General features: G+C 41.6%; 2 protein-coding genes across 4 annotated transcripts in view; both read right to left on the bottom strand.

Moving 5' to 3' along the window:
* LOC129811532 (SR-related and CTD-associated factor 8-like) overlaps positions 1-11381 on the bottom strand; it is a 125974-nt gene extending 114593 nt beyond the window's left edge. Inside the window, exons 1-2 of one of the 3 annotated variants that reach the window (XM_055862924.1) lie at positions 11222-11381; positions 6910-6993 (exon numbers count right to left, since the gene is read on the bottom strand). In XM_055862924.1, the coding sequence (XP_055718899.1) occupies positions 6910-6993; positions 11222-11251 (114 nt within the window). In that variant the 5' untranslated portion in view covers positions 11252-11381. Of the gene's footprint in view, positions 1-4959; positions 5052-6909; positions 6996-11221 lie in introns of those variants that run through there. The other 2 variants (XM_055862926.1, XM_055862925.1) reach the window with 2 other exon arrangements.
* A 157-nt stretch (positions 11382-11538) lies between these two features.
* Positions 11539-15928, bottom strand: part of LOC129811534 (connector enhancer of kinase suppressor of ras 3-like) — an 83971-nt gene continuing 79581 nt past the window's right edge. Inside the window, exons 24-25 of the mRNA XM_055862927.1 lie at positions 12878-13068; positions 11539-12678 (exon numbers count right to left, since the gene is read on the bottom strand). Coding sequence (XP_055718902.1) covers positions 12472-12678; positions 12878-13068 — 398 coding nt within the window. The 3' untranslated portion in view covers positions 11539-12471. The remainder of the gene's footprint in view (positions 12679-12877; positions 13069-15928) is intronic.

Consider the following 15928-nt stretch of genomic DNA (forward strand, 5'->3'; position numbering starts at 1 on the left):
TCATTGACTATCAAATCATTTTCATATATTCGATGCCAACAAAGCATTAGTACTGTATTAACAGCATTCCAACGTAGCACCTGCCAGTATAGTACAGTATCAACAGCATTCCATGGCATCACCTGCCAGTATAGTACAGTACCAACAGCATTATATGGCAGCACCTGCCAATATAGTACAGTATCAACAGCATTCCATGGCAGCACCACATCCAGTCATTGAGCCAAATTAATGATGAATGAATATAGGAGAAACACTGGCAGGGATATGAGGGATAATATACAGGGATATGAGGGATTATATACAGGGATATGAGAGATTATATACAGGGATATGAGAGATTATATACAGGGATATGAGGTATAATATACAGGGATATGAGGTATAATATACAGGGATATGAGGTATAATATACAGGGATATGAGGGATTATATACAGGGATATGAGGTATAATATACAAGGATATGAGGGATTATATACAGGGATATGAGGGATTATATACAGGGATATGAGGTATAATATACAGGGATATGAGGGATTATATACAGGGATATGAGGGATTATATAGCCTAGTCTTGCCTAGAGCAGTATATTCTTAAATCATTTTGTAATGTTAAAAGTCATGATGTTGTCCATGAACTAAACATCCTATGCTGAACATTTAGAGGGCATCATCTTCATCGGGTGGTATAAACCAACCTCTAGCAATAACAAAGCAGACAGATGTTCCCCAGCCATTTCGGTGGCACAGGTGTTATAACACACCAGTATGCTGAAAAGTTGTGGGAAAAAAGGAGTGAATGACTTTCTCACTGGTGGTACTGGGCCAATAGCAAACACTATGAATAAAGAAAGCACACAGCATATGCTGCTCCTAAATGTTTAAATTTAATCTGGCAGCTGAATGGGCTCGGGCGGTATACTGTATACCGCATATACCGGGGTATTTGGAAATAGCCACAGGATTGTTTTTCAATACCGTTGAAACAATTTATTTACATTTTTATTCATAAATTGGAATATTTATTGCTACTTTTTAAGTAAATACCTGCAGTCAACTTGTGCAATACGCTAGGAGATAAAGTAGACTGCATTCTTCATTTCACCTGTCACATTATTTTACATTACTAAGCTTACTGGTAGTCCCCAGTCACATTTGTTTATAAGCACACAGCAACGAGAGACCGGAGCCTTGTGAGTCACTCACGGTTGTGCAGCACGCGCCAGGTGATCTAGTTACAGTATGGAATTCACAACTAAATGTTTGCCGGCTAGATATCTTATAACTATTAAGTGAATTGTCTAAAATGTGCTAAATTCTCTGCAGTTGTGCATTTGGTTTGCTAACTTAGTAGCCTTGCCATCTAATATTTGTTTAGTCAGTGCCGCAAACAGTGAGTAGCATTTTAAGTTCCTTGTATAACTTTATGAGCTGGAATGTCTGTCCTGCAAATAGTTTGAATCAGAGACTGTATGAGATTTTTGCATGCATTCGTTAGCATTTAGCTAGAATTCGCTATGGGATTTTACATGTACCTGTTATTATTGCTAACATTCGGAGTGAAAATAGCACCCCTTGGTTTCAGTGCTGGTATTAACGAATATCCAGGGATGGCACAAGGTCAGAATGAAGGTATGACAATCTGGATACCGCCCAAGCCTAGTGCTGAAGCACAATTTTACTATGGTGTAGGTTATATGAAAGCAATTGGGAGCAGCATATGCAGTGCTTATTCAGCAACATTTTTGAGTAACAAGCAAAGAGGCCTCTGCCTACTCTAATCATTGTTGCTGTACTACAATCATTTTGTAGACTACATGTTTCAAGGGTTCAGAGATATTTAGGTCACCTTTGACCCGCATTACTCTCAATACTGGCTAATACAACTTCAGCTGTCGGTTATTGGCTTACTAAGTATAGGCTCTGACAGTAGCTCATGAGTTGAATCTAGCCTACATCAAAACAAGATGTTATATCTGCATCTGAGGCATCAAATATCCTGCATAAAAAAATATTGTGTGACTGAACATACAACTAACTACAACTTCCATTCAATGCACCAGGCTTTGGGAATAATAGAAAGTGTTTACATTGCCAACATTTATCCAGACCCCTTGAGTTTTCCCACATTTTGTTACGTTACAGCCTTATTTAAAAATAGCTTTTTCCCCTTATCAATCTACACACAATTCCCCATAATTTCTATTAAAAAATAAAAATAAAATGGAATATCACATGTACATACACTACCGTTCAAAGGTTTGGGGTCACTTAAAAATGTCCTAATTTTTTGTCCATTAAAATAACACCTCACAAGTCCTCAACTGGCAGCTTCATTAAATAGTACCCAAAAAACACCAGTCTCAACATCAACAGTGAAGAGGAGACTCCGGGATGCTGGCCTTAAGGCTTTTTCTTTGCAACTGCCTAGAAGGCCAGCATCCCGGAGTCTCCTCTTCACTGTTGACGTCGAGACTGATGTTTTGCGGGTACTATTTAATGAAGCTGCCAGTTGAGGACTTGTGAGGCATCTGTTTCTCAAACTAGACACTCTAATGTACTTGTCCTCTTGCTCAGTTGTGCACCGGGGCCTCCCACTCCTCTTCCTATTCTTCCTACACAGCGTTGTACGAGATCTTCAGTTTCTTCATTTCTCAGAACAAGAATAGACTGACGAGTTTCAGAACCCACAAATGCTGATGCTCCAGATACTCAACTAGAGAAGGCCAGTTGTATTGCTTCTTTAACAAAGAACAACAGTTTTCAGCTGTGCTAAAATAATTGCAAAAGAGTTCTAATGATAAATTAGCCTTTTAAAATGATAAACTTGGATTAGCTAACACAACGTGCCATTGGAACACAGGAGAGATGGCTGCTGATAATGGGCCTCTGTACGCCTATGTAGATATTCCATTTTTAAAAATCCGCCGTTTCCAGCTACAATAGTCGTTTACAACATTAACAATGCCTACACTGTATTTCTGATCAATTTGATGTTATTTTAATGGATAAAAAAATGCAGTTTCTTTCGAAAACAAGGACATTTCTAAGTGACCCCAAACTTTTGAACGGTAGTGTATGTATTCAGACTCAATAATCAGTACTTCGTTGAAGCACCGTTGGAAGCGATTACAGCCTCAAGTATTATTGGGTATGTCGCTACAAGCTTGGCACACCTGTATTTGGGGGATTTCTCCCATTATTCTCTGCAGATCCTCTCAAGCTTTGTCAGGTTGGATGGGGAGCGTCACTGCACAGCTATTTTCAGGTTCCTACAGAGATGTTCGATTGGGTTTAAGTCCGGGCTCTGGCTTGGGCCACTCAAGGAAATTCAGAGATTTGTCCCGAAGCCACTCCTCCTCTTGCCTAGGGTTGTTGTCTTGTTGGAAGGTAAACCTTCACCCCAGTCTGAGGTCCTGGGCGCTCTAGAGCAGGGTTTTCATCAAGGATCTCTCTGTACATTGCTCCGTTCATCTTTCCCTTGAGTCTGACTAGTCTCCCAGTCCATGCCGCTGAAAAACCTCCCCACAGAATGATTCTGCCACCACCACGCTTCACCATAGGGATGGTGCCAGGTTTCCTACAGACGTGACACTTGGCATTCAGGCCAAAGAGTTGAATCTTGGTTTCATCAGACCAGATAATCTTGTTTCTCATGGTCAGAGTCTGTAGGTGCCTTTTAGCAAACTCCAAGTGGGCTGTCATTTGCCTTTAACTGAGGAGTGGCTTCTGCCTGGCCACTCTACCATAAAGAACTGATTGGTGGAGTGCTGCAGAGATGGTTGTTCTTCTGGAAGATTCTCCCATCGCCACTGAGGAACTCTGGAGCTCTGTCAGAGTGACCATCGGGTTCTTGGTCACCTCCCTTCTACCCCGATTGGCCAACTCTAGGAAGAGTCTTGGTGGTTCCAAACTCCTTCCATTTAAGAATGACGGAGACCACTATGTTCTTGGGGACCTTCAATGCTGCAGACATTTTTTGGTACCCTTCCCCAGATCTGTGCCTCGACACAATCGTGTCTCGGAGCTCTATAGACAATTCCTTCGACCTCATGGTCTTGGTTTTTGTTCTGACATGCACTGTCAACTGTGGGACCTTATATAGACAGGTGTGTGCCTTTCCAAATCATCTCCAATCAATTGAATTTACAATTTACAATCAAGTTGTAGAAACATCTCAAGGAAGATCAATGGAAACAGGATGCACCTGAGCTCAATTTCGAGTCTAATAGCAAAGGGTCTGAATACCTATGTAAATAAGGTATAAAAAAATATATATATATATTATACATTTGCAAACATTTCCAAAAACCTGTTTTCGCTTTGCCATTACGGGGTATTGTGTGTAGATTTCAGAATAAGGCTGTAACGTAGCAAAATGTGGAAAAAGTCAAGGTGTTTGAATACTTTCCGAAGGCACTGTATCATTACTCATGGAGAACTAACAACATGTTTCATCTGTCAGTGATAAAACTTCCCCTTCATCTGCAGTATTGTCCTGATGCCAACGGTGACCACCGCCACTGTGCAATGCATGGCTTCAAACAGCTACTTTGCATTAGTAACAGGATTTCAAATAAGATACCGTTCTTAGTCCACCTTGGCCTATTAGACTCTAAAGAAGGGGGGAAGCAATAGCTGGGCAGTTTAACTCAGACACCCACATAACATTATTTAGCCTACACTACAGACAGAACACTGATGGACAACTTTTCAAGTTCAAACAACTTAAAAAGAGCCCGAAACAGCTCGGTCAATTCAACTCTGTTCTACCTCAGTCAGAACTGAACCACGTATGAAAGCCAGAAAAAAGAGAAAGTGTTGCTGGGGTAGAGAGCAGGGACTCGAGGAGCCAAGAGCGCCCTAGCCATCCCAAGCTCTCTCTATGAGGGAGACATTTGTGTCTCCTTGGTTTGGCTTCTTCCATGTTCCTTGTTTGAAACAGCCCATCTCCTACCTAAGCTGGTTAGGGGTTCCCTTATCTCTGTTACTCTCTCCACCCCATCCTCCTGCTTCACTTTCAGTGCTTTGGGGGAGCTGCGAGAGCTGCTGAGGGAAGGGGAAACAGGAGTTATTCACAGGCAACACAGGCACAGCAACACCAAGATCACACTAATTCGTACAGATTCAGAAACACGAAAAAAATAAACATTGATTAACCATCCCCAAAAGTGGTTAGCAAGGCACTTCATCGTGGTACAGCTTATTTTGTTATCCGTTGTTAAAAGGTAAAGGAGCTGTTCATAGAGACTGAGAGAGATCTGTGAGAGGTATAGCGAAAGACATTGGAAAGATGGAGAAGGCAACGAGCGATAAGATTATTTTAGCGATAAGATGTCTTTGTAAGACTGGTCTATGACTTGAAAGTCAAGGATTCTTTCTGTTTAAGTGTAACTACTCAGGAAATGATTGATTAGGATGCATACAGATGACTACTATGAAGGAGTTTGGTTCAAGGTTTCAGCCAGCAGTGAATTACTAGCAGTGTGAAAGTATGGGAGCTCTTAGGAAGAGGACATCCTTCTTAGATTGTAGTCAATACAAAAAATAAAGCATATTTTGTGTTGGGACTACATTTCCAAAGTTGATGCTATGTTCATCTCCCTTTTCTCCTCTGTCTCCTGTATGTTCATTGCCTGTGTTTGTTTTTGGTAGAAGTTTGAGAAATGCGCTGCAATAGATGATGCCCCCCAAAGTGAAAAGCTACTCCTACTGTCTAACATGCCATGCAAAACCCAGAAGAGCCTGTCAACTGGTTGTCTCTCCATTCAGAGAGCAACACACATCCTGTGGTGTCTGGGCTCACACCACAGGCACTAACTAAATTCACAGATGAGTTATCAAAGTATAGCTGGGCAGGAGCTGGCAACACAATCTACCATCAAAGCTTATGAGGGTATATGAAATGTCCAATCAAAGAGAAGCAGCTTATCAGCATCAATCTGCATGTCAAGCTAAAATATGCTTACACTAGTGTTTCCACCCATTTCTAGTAATCAGCATTAAGCACCGTCTGTCATACCAGTATGGAAAAGAAACAAAAGAGGACTTGAACAGATACCATAAAAGGTGAGATCTCATGAGAAATAAGGTTGTGATTTAGGCCTATTGAAGCACTCATCAGTTCACCCGTCCTGGTGTTTTATTCATGCTCTTGTTAACTCAGACAGCAGAAGTTACTATCTAGCATAAGAAAATACAATCGCTTCTATTTGAGAACGATGTTTGCGCCATGGCGAACACGAGTTGGAGTTTAAGTACTGCCAACAACACCTGACAGTAGCACACTATTATAATTAGGGTTAGGGTTAGTGCTCTCAGTTGGAGAGAAATGGCATGGTCACAGGAAAAGTGTAACAACCTCTCCATTACCAACCAAAACATTTAGCTTATCTACGTAGCTACTGGTAAGTAGCTACCACTTCAAACGGAATGATCAAAATTGAGGCCCATTCTTCAGTGGCACCTTCAACTGTATTTCATCAGTCCTAATTATAAGCATGTTATACCAGCCTTAGTGACAGCACAGTTTATGACGCATTTTGAAATTAGTGTTATCAAATACAAATGACACAGAATTGGTCAGTCTGACAAAAAGGTGCTTAATTTATAAAAAATGAATGGCTTAAAGTGTTATCTACATATCTTTTGGTTAGAGTGAATAGGACGACCGGTAAACTCCAAAACACACCGGCTGACATTTGTATTACTTCTAGAGATTGGGTTTAATCAGTTTATGCAAACGAACCAGAGTGGATTGCATGAACATGTCAGAACGACTAGGAGTTTAGTTAGTTAAGGTAAGACAAGGATTGATTGCAACCCATTCATTGTATGGCTGGGAGAGATGCTCCCTGTCCGCGATCACCCCAACTCTGTCTCTTTTCATTCATTTCTACATACTTACTTTTATTGCTTTTATTGCAGACTTGGTAATATTGGTCATCTTGGCCTTGGAGATCGGAGGTTTGTACTCATTCAGAGAGTAGAGCTGAAACACAAAAAGCGATGGAAACAAACCTTTTAAACATCTAATATAATATACAGTCATTAAATCAGACAAGAAACAATTGTCAGGGCTAAGGCTTCAGAGAAATGGCAAATATTTAACTTGAAATGCATTTGAAGAGTTTGTACAGTAGGCTACATAGGCCAGGGAAGGAGTGTAGTCAAAGTGTTTGAAGACACTTAGGGCTTCCTTTATTATGAACACAAAGATCAATCAAGAAATAGCCTCCAGTCTATTTACTTGTTTTTTTCAGTAGCTGAAAAAGTAGTGTGTGTTGATACTATTGGGGACGATGCTGATCTTTTAATTTTCTGTATGTTGTCAATGGTATCCGATTTAATGGGTCATGTTATGTAATTCTACACAGGCACACCATGTCATGTGGCCACATCACCATTTGTAAGGCTTGTTGCAACATCAGTCCTAACAGCATGTCCGCTATCCAGATCATGAGTATCTAGCTATCGAGTGCTAGCAAGCTAGCCAAGTTAACTTGTCACACCAGTTGAATTGTGCACTGTAGGACTAGTTTAGACATGCATTATTGCTATAGAGTTCTTAACTAGATAAGTTAGTTAAGGTAAGTTCACACGAGATTGAGCAATAACAGGTCTGTGTGTGAACTAGATGGTAATTGTACATGATGTACAATTAGTGGGACTTCCTTTACCACTTTAAAATTATTGTTTTTAAAGTGGTAGTTACTTTACTATTTAAACTTTACTATTTAAAGCAAAGCCGTATTAAAGTATTTATGGTTTTGAAAAATGTCATAGTAGTGGTAGTGTTGGTGACTGGGTATATTTGAAAAAGTAGGTAGATGAAAAGTTAGGATAGCCTGAACATATTAAAGTTGGTTTGCTGTATCAAGCTTGAACGGTTCGAGGTTACTGTTGGTGGGTTATGTTATGCTAATTTATGCAAATTTATATAGGATAGTCTGAAAACATGTTAAGTTGGGATAGTCTGAACATGTGAAAGTTGGTTTGGTGTCCCTAGCTTGAACAGTTCAAGATTGACTGTTGGTTCCTGTGGTTCTCATTCAAACGCATGTTAATTTATGCAAACTTTAAAAGCTTATAGTTAAATTATATACAGCATCAAAAATATTTTGACAAGCAATCTGAGTAGAGAGCATTAGTTTGGAGTTTAAGCGGTGAAACAGGAGATCTAGAATTTTAGATTAGTTTACAATTCTAGTATATGGCCCTCTTTTTGCCATTGAAATACATCGGTATCCATAACAAGGGCTGCTTAATGACGCGATATGAGAGGTGTTAGTTGACGTTAGCTAGGTGCTTTTCGTCACTCTAAACTCCGACAAACAGTTGTAACCCTCTACTCTAAGTTTGTGAGAGTATCCTTTGCAACAGCTCCGCCTGAGTTGCTCAATGATGAGACATAAGAAAGCTGTTAGCTGACATTAGCTAGCTTATTTTTTCGTCACTCTAAACTCCTACAAACACCTGGAACTTTTTATTGGTAGAAGATATTTTTGTTCAAAAGCCAGATTTGAATAGCAGTGAAGTAGAGGAGTTTGTCTGACTTGTTAGAGTGGTCAAAACAGCAGTGTTTAAAAATACAGTGCATTCAGAAAGAATTCAGACCCCTTGACTTTTTCCACATTTTGTTACCTTACAGCCTTATTCTAAAATGTATTAAATTATTATTCCCCTCAATCTACACACAATACCCTATAATGACAAAGCAAAAATGTATTTGTTTTCGAAATTGTAGCTAATGTTTTTTTTATTATCCGCCGAGTGGCAGAGCGGTCTAGGGCACTGCATCTCAGTGCAAAAGGCGTCCCCTGCAGTCCCTAGTTGGAATCCAGGCTGCATCACATCTGGCCGTGATTGGGAGTCCCATAGGGCGGCGCACAATCGGCCCAGCATCGTCCGGGTTCGGCAGTCATTGTGAATGAGGATTTGTTCTTAACTGACTTGCCTAATTAAATAAAGGTTAAATAAAAATAAATGTTAAACATAAGTATTCAGACCCTTAGCTATGAGACTCGAAATTGAGCCCAGGTGCGTCCTGTTTCCATTGATCATCCTTGAGGTGTTTCTACAACTTGGACATGATTTGGAAAGGAGTTGGAGTTCACCAAAAGACCTAAAAGACTCTGACCATGAGAAACAAGATTCTCTGGTCTGATGACTCAACTCTTTGGTCTGAATGCCAAGCGTCACATCTTCCCTACGGTGAAGCATGGTGGTGACAGCACCCTGCTGTGGGGAGGTTTTTCAGCGACTGGGAGACTAGTCAGGATCGAGGAGAAGATGAATAGAGCAAAGTACAGAGGTCCTTGATGAAAATCTGCTCCACAGCGCTCAGGACCTCAGACTGGGGCGAATGCTCACCTTCCAACAGAACAACGACCCTAAGCACACAGCCAGGACAACGCACTAGTGGCTTCAGGACAAGTCTCTGAATGTCCTTGACTGGCCCAGCCATAGCACGGACGTGAACCCGATCATACATCTCTGGGGAGACCTGAAAATAGCTGTGCAGCGACGTCATTATGGGGTATTGTGTGTAGATTAATGATGGGGGAAACTATTTAATCCATTTTAGAGTAAGGCTGTAACGTAACAAAATGTGGAAAAGGTCAAAGGGTCTGAATACTTTCAGAATGCACCCGGTTTAGTCCAGTCGGTGTTTTGCTTGGCACTTGGGCCTAACAAATCCTACCAATTAGGCGTACGAGCATAGTTTTGTGATATTTAATTCAGTTCCAACCATGGCAGTTATTGGTCCAACTGGGATTCTTGGGAGGTCCATACCCTATTGGATATGACATTTAAAATGGTTAGGGTTAGATAACCTCCACCATAACTCTTAAGGTTAAGGATGTCCCATGGATCCCGGATAGCACTAACTACATGTGTTTGCTTTGTCATCATGGAGCATTGTGTTTAGATATATATATTCTATCAATTTCAGAATAAGGCTGTGAAGTAACAAAATGTGGAAAAAGTCATGGGTTCTGAATACTTTCCTAATGCACTGTAGTTAGAGAAAATGTTGATGTGGTTACTTAAACAGCTGTAACGTTTTTTTATTTACCACATTCTGTTATTTCACATTTGAATAGAAGAGAAGTAGAACATTTCAAATGCTCTAACTTTTTGTCTAAATCGATTGCAAAGTGATCAAAGCTGAAGAGTCAAAAGTTACATTGTTTACAGTGAGTGTTGGAAGTGATTAAGTAACAATGTGGAGCTTTAACATGTTGAAAAAAGTCCTATTAAAGTTAATGAAGATGGACAAAGAAAGTGTTTAAAATGTATAAATATCAAAACGTTGTTTGCAAGCACACTATTCCAGACCAGTCTGCACATTTTAAAGTTTGAATTTTGTTTCCAGTTTAAATTGTGTAAAACGAGTGGCGTGTAGAAGAATAAGAATGAGGAAAATGTGAAGTTGGGACTTGAGAAACCAGAAGTCCCATCTAATTGGGACTTACTGCATACCAGTCAGACGAATTGACTCGACCACTTGGATGCACGAAATGTGTGCGCAAACTGGCAAGGCGCTGGCGCACGCGCGATGTCCAAGCAAAATACGTTTGGAACCAAATATATTTGCTAACTTACTACATATAGTGTAGATACCTAGTCATACAAAGTAAATTATTGGTTTACTGCACACGGCCACCACGCTAAAACATAACATTAGCTACCTAGCTAACGTTAGCCGTTTTACACGGCCTTGCTAGGCATAGCTTGGCTAACATTGTTAGTTAGCTCGCCAGCAAACCTTTACAGTTGAATGTGACAGGTAATAAATTAGCTAGTTAACTAAATAAGATTGGGCGGTGTACACGGGTTGTAGCTAGTTATTTTTAAGCTGTTTGAGTTAGCTGACGTAATAGCTAAACTCACTCAGCGAAGCTAACTAACTTTAACTAAACATTCTTAGCGCACTCTGCCAGATTGCAATGTGGCTAACATTACAGTAGTTGGTACAGTACCTAGCTACAGTTCGCTTAATTTAGCATAGTTATTTCTGACCAAATTACGATAGAGCTTCGCTTACACGTGCAAATACTAAATGGGTGGTGAATATTCATAGGCGAAGCAAACCGTGTGTACTGAAAAGATGAGGCCTTGTATTTCGTTGCCCTTCTCCCCATTTTCTACTTGACGCCAATCATACAATTCGCTAACAGTCACTTCCATTGAAATGGGGGGGAAATCATACAAACCTCGTCGTTGAATGCTTTGACTGACTCCATGGTGTTGTATTTTGGGTTCGCTGTAAAATGTTTATATTGTTCTCAACAACCGGCTTGGTGAGATGGAGGAGATTGCCAATATGGCGCACAACTACAACGAAATCCAATACGAACAGTACACAGAAACCAGCGAACCCAAGTGTCACACACTGGCATTGCAGGTCCAGTAGACAAATGAAAGTAATTGGCGACGACTCGTGGCCAACAAATCCTATAACACCCCGATAGAGTATGCTTATTTGAATAAACTGTCAGAGGAATAAAATACAAAGACACAAATATATTTATAACGCAGAGCATTTAAACGCTTTAATACTCTTACAGGCAATTAATGATAATTGACCAATGAAAATATAGAATTGTACACACCTTACACTTATGTACAATTATTGTATTTAAAATATTTACCACACAGCTAAATCATCTAAATTACAATTCATGATGAATTGTTGCTGGCACAAAATGTTATGATTGCATAACAACATCTCCATGGATCTGAATGTAACATCTATCACATACAGCAATGTTCAATGAAAATGTATCCAGGCAAACCCACAACAGTATCATGATCCTAATGTAAACAAGATAACAGTCTAAGTCACAGTACTAGTCAAGGCAGTACTAGTGCATGTCTGTGGCACTGTTAGTAAAACTATTAGAAAATAAAACCTTGTCCTATGGGCTACTGATCATGTTGCAAAATAAACACTTGGAAATACATTTTCTGAGAGATGGTTCACATGTACCCAATTTTCCATCACTCACTACTTAAAATAACACAAAAACAAGCAAACACAAATACTGTACACATTGAAACATAATTTTGTTAGATCTCTAAACATAAAAAGATAAATTACAACAACATTAACAATATAAAGCCATATAATTAAATCCAATCAACCAAATGTTTGCACATACTCCAGTTAAGAACTTAAAAAATATATATACACTATTCTTATCATGAGTCCACTTAGTGGCAAGACATGAGCTGCTTCCTATTGTATGTAGTTTGATAAAAATCCAGCCTAAGTACAACTATTAGTGCTACTGGGTTATGGGTAGACAATGGCAATGAGTCTTATAAAACTCTGAGTAAAAGTTGCCCTTAGGCACAGGTCCACAATCAGCTCATCCATCCCAAATCCTATTAATAAGCATTAGTGGGAGAAACTCAAAACTGACATTAGATCAGTGTTTAGGGGCAACTTCATCCTACTCCCTTATAAACTGGTCTCCACAAAGGAGACAGCGATGGCATTGGCTGCTGCTGCGGAAGGTTCTACCTGTGCTGCCACCTGGTGTACATGCTTGAGACAGATCTCCTGGAGCAAAGGTGTGTTGGCCTCTTTCCATTCCCTGAATCTGGGCGAGGTGAGGTCAGGGTCTGACAGCACCTGCTCTATGGTCAACAGGTCTGCCTCCTTGGCCTGAGTCAAAGGGGAAGAGAGAGAGAGAGTGTAACTTTGCTCAAGGGTCTCAATACTTGCAATACTATTCAAAATGACACAAACAGCACATACAATTAGTACAGAAAACAAGGACAACAATTTGATACTGCCACCTATGTGGTGATAAACTGATCAAAACAAAAGCATACAATAATTCTAGTCAAGTTGGCAGATGTACCTTTAGCGTGCTGTTGAGGGTCCTGATGAGATGCAGTTTCTCGTTAATGTCCTGGTTTTTGCATCGCTTTATAAAGGAGGCTCTGAAGTCCCTCTTGGTGGATGGTTTGCGGTCTCCTATGGGAGAGAGGCTGGCCTGTTTGAGGTGGATGTACAATCTCTCCATCTCATCAGACGAGGCTTCGTGGTTCACTGCAAGAATAATACAATGGACAACTTCACATTTCAGCAGAAGAATATTGATATATTACTACTTCACAAAAATCCCAAAAGATGAGGTTTGGGATCAATTTCCTTAATCAAAAATGGTTAAACAGAATATTAAGTGATTTAAAGCTCATTGACAGTATTTACATAGTTTTGACTATAACTGCTTCGGTTAATCTTTTTTTCCAACTGGTTAATTGACAGTCATTAGAAAATGTACTGTATTCTTAGCACAGGAGGCTGCTGAGGGGAGAACGGCTCATAATAATGGCCGGAACGGAGCAAATGGAATGGCATCAAACACCTGGAAACTATGTGTTTGATACCATTCCACTTATTCCGCTCCAGTTATGACTGCGAGCCCATTCTCCCCAATTAAGGTGCCACCAACCTTCTGTGATTCTTATCCAAAACTGCGAAAACAGGACGATAAACAGCCACATCTCGTGGCTGTTTATTTACCACCACAGACAGATTCTGGCACTAAGACCACACTGATTCAGCTGTATAAGGAAATAAGCAAACAGGAAACCACTCACCCAGAGGCGGCGCTCCTAGTGGCCGGGGACTTTAATGCAGGGAAACTTAAATAAGTTCTACCAAATTTCTATCAACATGTTAAATGTGCAACCAGAGGGGAAAAAAATGTAGATCACCTGTACTCCACACACAGAGACGCGTACAAAGCTCTCCCTCACCCTCCATTTGGTAAATCCGACCACAACTCTATCCTCCCGATTCCTGCTTAAAGGCAAAAACTAAAGCAGCAAGTACCAGTGACTCGGTCTATAAAAAAGTGGTCAGATGAAGCAGATGCTAAACTACAGGACTGTTTTACTATCACAGACTGGAACATTTTCCGGGATTCTTCCGATGACATTGAGGAGTACACCACATCAGTCACTGGCTTTATCAATAAGTGTATCGAGGACGTCGTCCCAACAGTGACAGTACGTATATACCCCAACCAGAAGCCATGGATTACAGGCAACATCCGTACTGAGCTAAAGGGTAGAGCTGCCGCTTTCAAGATGCTGGACTCTAACCCGGAAGTTTACAAGAAATCCTGCTATGCCCTGCGACGAACCATCACAGACAAAGCGTCAATACAGGACTAAGATCTCCCGGGTGGCGCAGTGGTCTAGGGCACTGCATCGCAGTGCTAGCTGCGCCACCAGAGTCTCTGGGTTCGCGCCCAGGCTGGGCTGGGTTCGCGCCCAGGCTCTGTCGCAGCCGGCCGCAACCGGGAGGTCCGTGGGGCGACGCACAATTGGCATAGCGTCGTCCGGGGTTAGGGAGGGCTTGGCCGGTAGGGATATCCTTGTCTCAGTATGTAAAATGTAATAAAATGTATGCACTCTACTGTAAGTTGCTCTGGATAAGAGCGTCTGCTAAATGACTAAAATGTAAATGTAAATGTAAGATTGAATCATACTACACCGGCTCCAACGCTCGTCTTATGTGGCAGGGCTTGCAAACTATTACAGACTACAAAGGGAAGCACAGCTGCGAGCTGCCCAGTGACACAAGCCTACCAGACGAGCTATACCACTTCTATGCTTGCTTCGAGGCAAGCAACACTGACGCATGCATGAGAGCATCAGCTGTTCCGGACGACTGTGTGATCATGCTCTCCGTAGCCGACGTGAGTAAGACCTTTAAACAGGTCAACATACACAAGGCTGAGGGGCCAGATGGATTACCAGGACGTGTGCTCCGGGCATGTGCTGACCAACTGGCAGGTGTCACCACTAACATTTTCAACATGTCCCTGATTGAGTCTGTAATACCAACATGTTTCAAGCAGACCACCATAGTCCCTGTGCCCAAGAACACAAAGGAAACCTGCCTAAATGACTACAGACCCGTAGAAATCACGTCAATAGCCATGAAGTGCTTTGAAAGGTTGGTAATGGCTCACATCAACACCATCATCCCAGAAACCCTAGACCCACTCCAATTTGCATACCGCCCAAACAGATCCACAGATGATGCAATCTCTATTGCACTCCACACTGCCCTTTCCCACCTGGACAAAAGGAAAACTTATGTGAGAATGCTATTCATTGGCTACAGCTCAGCGTTCAACACCATAGTACCCTCAAAGCTCATCACTAAGCTAAGGTTCCTGGGACTAAACACCTCCCTCTGCAACTCCTGGACTTCCTGACGGGCCGCCCCCAGGTGGTGAGGGTAGGTAGCAACACATCTGCCACGCTGATCCTCAACACTGGAGCTCCACAGGGGTGCGTCCTCAGTCCCCTCCTGTACTCCCTGTTCACCCACGACTGCATGGCCAGGCACGACTCCAACACCATCATTAAGTTTGCAGACACAACAGTGGTAGGCCTGATCACAGACAACGATGAGACAGCCTATATGGAGGAGGTCAGAGACCTGGCCGTGTGGTGCCAGAATAACAACCTATCCCTCAACGTAACCAAGACTAAGGAGATGATTGTGGAGTACAGGAAAAGGAGGACCTAGCACGCCCCCATTCTTATCGACAGGCCTGTAGTGGAGCAGATTGAGAGCTTCAAGTTACTCTGTGTCTACATCAACAACAAACTAGAATGGTCCAAACACACCAAGACAGTCATGAAGAGGGCACGACAAAGCCTATTCCCCCTCAGGAAACTAAAAAGATTTGGCATGGGTCCTGAGATCCTCAAAAGGTTCTACAGCTGCAACATCGAGAGCATCCTGACTGGTTGCATCACTGCCTGGTATGGCAATTGCTCGGCCTCTGACCACAAGGCACTACAGAGGGTAGTGTGTACGGCCCAGTACATCACTGGGGCTAAGCTGCCTGCCATCCAGGACCTCTACACCAGGCGGTGTCAGA

Source organism: Salvelinus fontinalis, chromosome 15 (genome assembly GCF_029448725.1).
Source record: "Salvelinus fontinalis isolate EN_2023a chromosome 15, ASM2944872v1, whole genome shotgun sequence".
Lineage (NCBI taxonomy): Eukaryota > Metazoa > Chordata > Actinopteri > Salmoniformes > Salmonidae > Salvelinus > Salvelinus fontinalis.